The 8,919-nt window shown below is 32.1% G+C and overlaps 1 protein-coding gene and 1 long non-coding RNA gene across 4 annotated transcripts; both read right to left on the reverse strand.

Annotated features, from left to right (window-relative positions):
• Nucleotides 1-2,272: 2,272 nt before the first annotated feature.
• Nucleotides 2,273-5,996, reverse strand: LOC100789892 (uncharacterized). Of its 3 annotated transcripts, none has more exons than XR_003266245.2 (6): nt 5,628-5,996; nt 5,253-5,376; nt 4,406-5,160; nt 3,369-3,876; nt 2,963-3,173; nt 2,273-2,711 (listed from the first exon to the last, which is right to left on the reverse strand). It is a non-coding gene; the product is annotated as an uncharacterized lncRNA (long non-coding RNA). The 3 variants fall into 3 exon arrangements; XR_417196.4 differs by having other exon boundaries at nt 3,369-3,469; nt 3,647-3,876; nt 4,406-5,376; XR_001387167.3 differs by having other exon boundaries at nt 4,406-5,376.
• A 644-nt stretch (nt 5,997-6,640) lies between these two features.
• On the reverse strand, nt 6,641-8,249 carry LOC100790423 (UDP-D-apiose/UDP-D-xylose synthase 1). Its single transcript, XM_003541128.5, has 6 exons — nt 8,056-8,249; nt 7,822-7,955; nt 7,618-7,719; nt 7,391-7,483; nt 7,164-7,299; nt 6,641-7,031 (listed from the first exon to the last, which is right to left on the reverse strand). Exons 2-6 carry the CDS (start codon nt 7,888-7,890, stop codon nt 6,919-6,921), a joined length of 513 nt encoding a protein of 170 aa, XP_003541176.2. The 5' UTR covers nt 7,891-7,955; nt 8,056-8,249; the 3' UTR covers nt 6,641-6,918.
• Between the last annotated feature and the right edge of the window lie 670 nt (nt 8,250-8,919).

Raw genomic sequence — 8,919 nt, forward strand, 5'->3', positions numbered from 1 at the left:
CTGCTCTGAAATTCCTTGTCAGTCTTAAGAAAGCCAGCAACCAATGCTCTAAAAAGGCTGTTGCCACACCCCAAGAGTAAAAAGTAAAGCAAAATTTCCATGAAAACAAGCAGAACAAAAATTCAGCAAGGTCATCCATAAATTGGCTTACAGATATTCGAACATAACTTTGGGGAATAACATGGCCAGCTGCTGCAATTGGGGAACAATCTAATATAGCATTGCCCTGTGGCATGAGTCTATATGCAAGAGAAGTCCTACAGTCACAAAGCTCAAGAAAGTACCTAGATAAGTTCCTTGTAAATCTTATCAGTCATCACAAATACAAGACTTTTGTTAAAAAAATTATTTAGTACCTTCCTCCATCATTAGGACTCAAAAAATAATAAGGTGAAAATCAGATATCATAATTTTGAGCATCACGGAGAGTTCCACACAACAGGTTAGTTGAACACTTTTAAGAGGGAATGAAATATCAAGTACATTGGGAGTAGACATTGATCTCAACCTGAATAGGCTTAGGCGATTAGCATTAAATTAGACATTGATCTCAACCTGAACTTAGTTTATAATTAATTACATAGAACAAATTGAAAATAATCATATGCAATCCATGATATGAACCACTAATATAATGAGTCAAATCGTTGGTTATATACTATGAACCAGAGAAGTTTAATAAAGAAGAGGTACCATATCATGTTTCTCAATAAAAATTTCAAATAGTAAAGCTTGGATGTCTATAAAATACATGAGTGGATACTGAAAGTAAAAGAAAAAAGAAATATTAACAACAATAAAAGGAGAAAAAAGAAACCTTAGTGTTGATCGATAAATCAGCCTTTTGCCTTTTGGAGGCAATAGAAGTATAACTGCATGGAAAATTGGAAAAAAGGAAAATTGTGAAAAATAATTTTATTATCTCCTGAAAAAAGGAAAAAAGTCAAACAAAATGCCTTAGTTTGATGAAAACTTATCAAAATATAAAGACCTCCAAGGGAAAAAAAATTCCCCCAATATGGTAGTGTTTGCTTTTGCTCTAGGGTCCTGCCTTGAGTGCAGCATGTAACACGCAAAAACACTTACATTTCATAGGACTCAAATCATCCATTCATATTCCCTGTCCTGTTTTCTCTCCCTTCGATTAATAATATAACATCTCAACAAAAAAAAGCAGAAGAGACAGAGAGTACTAAATAAGAAATTCAGAATATAATTTGTTTTCACCCATAAATATAAAAAGAAATAACTAAAATACATAGAAAATCAGAAATATATTATGTAAATAAAAATGCAGGAAGCAATCACCAAGATAAAAATAGAAACATTATTAATTAACAGAAAAAGAAAAATGTGATTTAAAAATAAAACATCATAAAGGATATATAATAAGTTGAAAATTAATAAGATAAAAAATAAACACACTTGCTAAAGTTAAATCAACAACACATAATAATAATAATAATAATAATAATAATAATAATAATAATAATAATAATAATAATTACAACAACAACAAAATTAATTAATTAATTAATTAATTACAAAAAGAGAAAGTAAGGAAAATTTCTAATTTTTATTGCACTATCGACGTGATTTGTCTCCCGTGTGAATCTTAGCATTAAAGTTGGTAGAGTATTTTCAATTACAATAAATAAGAAACTCAGAGTATAATTTGTTTTCACCCATAAATATAAAGAAAAATAACTAAAATACACAAAAAATCATAAATATATTATGTAAATAGAAATGCAGGAAGGAATCAACAGGATAAAAATAGAAACATTATCAATTAACTGAAAAAGAAAAAAGTGATTTAAAAAATTAAACATCAAAAAGGATATATAATAAGTTGAAAAGTTAATAAGATAAAAAGTAAACACATTTGCTAAAGTTAAATCAACAACACATAATAATAATAATAATAATAATAATAACAACAACAACAACAACAACTATAACAAAATAAATAAATTAATTAATTGAATACAAAAATAGAAAGTAAGGAAAATTTCTAATTTTCATTGCACTACCGACGTGATTTGTGTCCTGTGTGAATCTCAGAATTAAAGTTGGTAGAGTATTTTTAATTACAATAAATAAGAAATTCAGAGTATAATTTGTTTTCACCTATAAATATAAAGAGAAATAACTAAAATATACAGAAAATAAAAAATATATTATGTGAACATAGAAACATTATAACTAAAATAGAAACATTATTAATTAACTGAAAAAGAAAAAGGTGACTAATCCTTTATTCTTTTTTATATAAAAATTTCCAAACTCCACCAAAAAAGAAAAACTACTTGACATATCTTATTTTATACATCTAGTTTACCAAAACATGGGTTTTCAATTTAATTATAATTCATTAAATATCGTAGGTAGAACACCAAATCTAAACTTAGTATTTAAATCTACAGGTGTGGAGTTTTTGCTAGTTTGTAGACCCAAATCTATCACAGCAATCTCGAACCCACCATCTTGAAACCATGCTCCGTGTGGCAGACCCAAAAACTGGTGTGGAGTTTTTACTTGGAGTTGGTTTTCAAAATAATCCACAATGTCTGAGATGACTGCATGAAAATCTTCCTGGCCCACTCTATCAATAGCAGCAACAATATCATTTTGCCCAATATCAAATATGTAGATAGCCTTGGCAAAGTCCTCTAGCCTAGGAAAGTGTTCTCTGAAGGAGTTTCTCCCTTCTGCATGCATATCACCAACACACATTTAAGTAGCATTATATAGCATAAAATTACTTCACGATAGAAATATAAGGTGAATTGAAAGGAGAAGAAAAAGAAAAAAGGTTATAAGTTCAATCTCTAATAAAAACTAATATTCTAACAAACTAACATATTTGATTATATAGAAGAAATGTAAAATCACTTCATCATCGAAATAGAGGCTAAGTTAAATATATTATGTCATGTGTATATAGATATCTTGGAAGAACCTTGCTTGAAGAACTTTCCGGTGCGTGCCTTAAACTGGTTGAACTGTGCAACCTGTATTTCAAAAGTGAAAGGAGTGCCACCCTCAAAGACTGTCCTTTTTTAGCGCCTAATGGTTGATGATCCTGCAGCAAATTAAGTTTCCTCCATGCTTGTAACTTGTTCCAATTGAGTTTATGTATGCACTGAAGAATGGAAAACCAAGATGTTGGGCTGCATAGATAAATGGCACCATATCATTATTTTGAACAAATAAAACTATATGATCTTCTCCTATTTTGTTTTCAGTGAATGAAAATTTTAGATTTTTTATATGACCGTTATAGTTTTTTATGAATAATAAATAGATATGTTGATATCTATATATTTAATTATAATTAATATAATTATAAACAGAGATATATGTACAAAATTAATCTTCACGATTCATTCTTATTGAATCCCAGCTTTATTCATGTGGAAAGAGATGCTTGTGTCGGTCAATAACAACACAAACTGGAATCCAATCTCTGCATGACAAAACTCAAATAAAAGAAGATTAATTAGCTTGTGTTATGAGACACCACATAATGATAGAAGAAAAAGAAAGCAAAGTAAATAGAAAATCAAGCATGTTATTGAACAATTGTGTGACACAAATTAATGAATAAGAAATAAAGCATAATGATGAGAATGAAAAGGTTTACCAATGAAATCTATGATAAGTCGACCATCAGAAGCTCTACCAACAGGCTCGTGGAAGAAAGTAACACATGCAAATAGCATGTAGACTTTATGGAAAGATTTATGCATGCAACCCAATGGTAACTTACCATCAAAAGCAGTGACAAACCCATAGATACCAAGCATAACACTAACATAAAAAAGAGACATACCTTTTTTTCCTTTTCTAATATCTCTTTAATAGGCTGATGTGCTGCAGTTACACACAAATTTTGCAGTATAAGGGACAACATCAAATATTGAATAATAGTAACATTAATTTCAAAGAGTAAAGTAACAGGAAAAAGAACACCAGCAACCCCTCCAAGGTTTTTGAACATAAATTTTATCAAAAGAACTTAAGGTTATTACAAATGCACTATCTCTATCCTCTTCTTCAAGACATTTAAATCTGTATCTATGCTGGTGAATCTCCTTGTTGATTATTGATCATGGTTATTACAAATAATCAGTCGAATAATGCAAAAGAAAACTTATTTTAAAAAAACACCTTTGTATAGTATAATACCTGAAAGAGAATAAGAGATTAAATAATGAAATTGAACTTTAATCATTTGTGACCCTCATGGAAGTACCTATTTCCTGTGTATGCAAGCACCTATTTTGGAAATTTCATCAGTCACCTAATTTGCTTCCTATTTTGAATATGAACAGCTTTAACAGGAGAAGAATCCCGTGACTCAACCACAAAAATAAAATAAAAAGAGAGAGGAAATTATTACTTTGGGATCATTCCATGCGATACCAAAATAATCTGCAACACCCAGCACAAACATCTTGACCTAGAATCCATGCCTCTTTCGGCCACTACACACCATAGTAAAAACAAATGCCACAGGAACAAAGTTTAGAGTAGGGTTTTCAATCAACAAAAAGAAAGTACACAAATTAATCAATATTGAATAAATTAGAGTGTATATATAATGTCATTATTGATAATGTAATGTCACTTCCACAACTGGCAATTTTGTTCTCGTGCTTCCAACCAATATGCACATGAATTTTTAAGATTAAAAACTAAAACTTCATTTAGGCATTTCATCAAACACATAACTTATAACCCATATGGGGAAGATGACGAAAAAATTAGCCCGGGAAAATAAAAAAGGAACCCAAAACAGAGTTGAAAAATCAGTAAAAAAAATAACTATTATTAAGAAGAAAACATGCATAACAACAAACAAAATTAGAACCTTGCAAATAAAAACAAATAGTAATGAAACAAACATGCATAAGAGCAAAAGAGGAAAAAACGTGCATGTTGGATGCTTCTTCGTCGATAGCCCGGCAAAATAAAAAGGAACCAAAAACAAAATTGAAAAATCATTAAGGAAAAATAACTATTATTAAGAAGAAAACATGCATAACAACAAATAAAATTAAAATCTTCCAAATAGAAGCAAATATCAATGAAACAAACATGCATAACAGTAAAAAGAGAAAAAACTTTCCTGTTGGATGCTTCTTCATTGATAGCCTGGGAAAATTAAAAGGAACAAAAAGAGGAAAACGATGACAGATTATTGAAAAAGATAGAACGAAGGGAAAAAAAAGTGGAAAAGAAAAAACCTTTGCGAGAAACAGACATTCCGGTAAGACGAACTTGCGCGAATGATCCTAACACCGATTTTCATGTTGGGTCAAGACCAATTGTAAGCGATTGAACGCGAAATACCACTGAGCCACAAACATCCTGATCCAAATAAAAATCGCAAAAAACACAAAAAGATACTGTGAGGTGCAGAGCTTGCATGCAAATCCAGATAATTAAGAACTGAGGAAAATGCATAAAAACTCATAGACTTTCCCGTAAAAGTCTGAACAAAATAAAAAATATGAGTTTTAGGGAAAAACAACAACGAAGCATAAAAAAACACAAAAAATCAGACAAAAAACGGTGATAGATTAACGATTGGAGATTAGCGATAAGCAAAAGGGGCTTACACGATCCGTATGTATATCCTTTGTAACCTTCGATGGCTTCACAAATCTCTTTCTTGCGGAGGAAAATGATGACAAATTATTGAAAAAGATAAAAGGAAGGGAAAAAAGAGAGGAAAAGAGACATGCACAGCAATCCCACCTTGAACTGTAGAAGCAACGAAAGAGGAAGAAGAGAGACAAGTGAATAAAACCCGGAATGACCAACCCAAGAGCACAACCTCACACCAAGAACAAAATCAGCAGAGCACGTGGCAGCATTAAATAAATCAAGCATGGACGTGTCAACAAAGGAAAATTGAAACTGCATTATTAGAACCAACACAACAAAAAACAGTAATCCACGTGCCAGAAAACCAAGCCCAAAGCTGAAGGGGCATAAAATGACCAAAAAACCAAAAAACCAAAAAATTGGACAGCTGTCAAGCTCTCAGCCATGGGTATTTTAGTATATTCTACATACTTCAGTTTTAGTATATATATATTGATTGATGATTGATGATTTCAATCCATATGTATGTATTGGACTTGGCATGCAAAAAATAACTAGTACTAGTTTCAAGATGGAGAAAAGTGATATTTAAAAACAAGAACACGCATAAATTAATAAATTAATAATCACGTTTATAAGAAATTGTCGGAGTTTAAACTATGAAAAAAATAATTGCTAATCTTAATTAGTAACTATTATTTCCATATATATATATATATATATAAAAGCAAAAAGAATACGAATGGACCATACTACTGGATTAATGAAAAAATAACCAATGAGAAAAAAAAACTGCATTAATATGGAACAGTCGCCAACCTTGCTTTAGTCTGTCAATTTCAGAATATAAATCCTTAATGATTGCAGATTTCATCATTTTCTGATTAATCTGAAAAAATAACCAACTTTAAATTGTTAGATATGCTCAGCTGCCTGATAAAAGGAGCAAAAGGTTGATCAAAATGAAAAGGGCAACTAAAAAAGTCACCCCTGGTTTGTTCTTGATATTTTTGGCACGGTGTGCATAATCCAAGGTACTAAGAGTTTCTTCCAGACAGTGAATGGAAGGGGATATTGTGGCAATAATGCACGTTTTGGAAGTTAGCTGTTATATAAAAGTTCATAGGTACAAGATGAGTTAGCTTATACTATAAATAAGGCATGGGCTACCGTAGGCTAAATTGGCTTCCAAAACCAACGGGGAAATTACCATGTATATAAATAAAATCAACCATTAAACTATATGTAAGTGCCCCTATAGGCAGAAACACTCTTCTCAATGCAATTCAACACCATACAAGTTTAACTTGCCATGGGCTTTGCAATGACTTTCTTAACGGCTTCAGCATAAGTCCTGTGCTGATAAGTGAGAGTTGATTCAAGCAGGTCCCAAAGTGAGGTTTTAGGATTCCAGCCTGATAAAGAAGTAACACTCCATTAACAGGTAAATTATTTTAAGAGGAGTTTGTTCAACAGACTGTGTCAGTATTCCCAGCATTTCTCATATTTTAATAATCTTAAAGGTAGAGTAGAACAAGGAAACATACCAAGCTGCCTATTAATTATGGTCATGTCAGGAATTCTCTTGTCACTATCATCATATCCCTCACCGTAAAATTCTTTGGAGCTCACATCAATAATAGGTTTTTCCAGAGGTGCTTCTCCACTTACCTTTGAATAAACCTGCAGAATTGAACGAAAATAAATGTTGAATGGTCCCAAATACCATGTTGAAATTCTAATAGGATCAAACAATCAAACTTAATCCTCTAACCTGAGTCATCATTTCAGCAAGCTGCCTAACTATAACCTCATTGTTTGGGTTTCCCACATTAAAAATATGTCCATTGGCCCTGGCGGGATTTTCCTGTTAAAAATTATCGTTCACATTTAGTTGAACCATCCAACAAGAGTAATAGTTTAAAGATGAAATTCTACAATCAGAAAATCAGAACTTAAAATATATAAAGTTGTATAAAAAGATTGGATATGGGAACCTACAATCATCAATAAGACAACTTCAATAGCATCCTTAATATACACAAAAGTCCTCTGGGATTGGTCACCATCCACAAGCTTCAAGGGCTCTCCACGGAGGAGATTCTACAGAAAAGTAATGGAGAAAATATTTAGAATCATTATTCAGAAATATTGAGTAACATATATACAAGCTTAAACAAAGTCTAAATCAAAATGTAAACTCACATTGCTAAAGCATGCCAGAACCCGAGGAACACCCTCACTTGGGCCATCAATGCCGGGAATGAAATCCATTCGTGGTCCAATCCAATTAAAAGACCTCACAATTGTGAATTCCAAGCCATTTTCAGCACCCTCAGCTGCCAACAATATGTCATCTCAGTGAGACAAAGGTCAAGACATGAAAAAATGGAAACAGTGTGCGCAATAAAAATATTAAACCAAACAAAATCAGCTCACCATAAACAAGCCTCTCAATCAACTGCTTAGCACAGGCATAGGACCATCTCTGCTTTTCAATTGAACCAAAAATACAAGGAGAATCATCCTCCTTAAGTACGTAGTATGCAGGATCCTACACAAAATTGAAAACAACTTAACAACTCGGCTCATTAACCAAAAAAAAAAAAACGCAACAACCAAACAACTCCCTTGCTAAGATCCTATTTAGATAAACTTTCCATATGTACAAGAGAAGGAAATAAGAAGATAAAACGAATTGTGTTTCTCTTATAAACTAAAATCAATTTATGCAATTAACTTTTATACAAGCTCTCTAATCTAACTTCTCTAAAAGCTAAAGTGCATAACTTGATTTTAGTTTATTGTTAGTCATTTTATACGACTAACTTTTGCATAGAAAATTTTTACAAAATGTATATATTTTTCCCAATTTATGGTTCTTTTTGTAGGATTGTAAATAAATTTTGCTTTATTTTTATCTGTGCTCAATAGAAGCTTTGTGTATGGAATTAATGTCAATTTCTCTTCAATTTCAGGTAAAAAGGAGTTATTTTGAAGAAGTGTTAAAGTTGATGTCTCGCTAAGCGAGCTCAATGCGTTTAGCGAGTGTCATCCGCTAAGTGAGGCATCAACACGCTTAGTGGATAGGAGGAATCTGGAAGGGAATCTGTCACGCAGGCATGTGCTCAGCGTGTCATCAGCTCGCTCAGTGAGTCGTTTGTCACCTTCCAGGCTTAGCGCGAGTTTGGCGCTGAGCGAAAGTTCACTTACTCACGCTTAGCACGAGAATGGCGCTAAGAGCGCCTTCGTGGACAAGAAGCCCTTTTTTAAGCTTGATTTGCGGAGAATGAAAGGAGAGGA

This window comes from Glycine max, chromosome 12, assembly GCF_000004515.6.
Source record: "Glycine max cultivar Williams 82 chromosome 12, Glycine_max_v4.0, whole genome shotgun sequence".
Taxonomy (NCBI): domain Eukaryota; kingdom Viridiplantae; phylum Streptophyta; class Magnoliopsida; order Fabales; family Fabaceae; genus Glycine; species Glycine max.

Coding starts and splice junctions, on each gene's coding strand:
- LOC100790423 (XM_003541128.5), bottom strand. CDS start 7,890: ATGGATTTCATTCCCGGCATTGATGGCCCAAGTGAGGGTGTTCCTCGG. Junction 7,720..7,821: donor TTCTGGCATGCTTTAGCAAT/GTGAGTTTACAT, acceptor ACTTTTCTGTAG/AATCTCCTCCGTGGAGAGCC. Junction 7,484..7,617: donor AAGTTGTCTTATTGATGATT/GTAGGTTCCCAT, acceptor AATTTTTAACAG/GAAAATCCCGCCAGGGCCAA.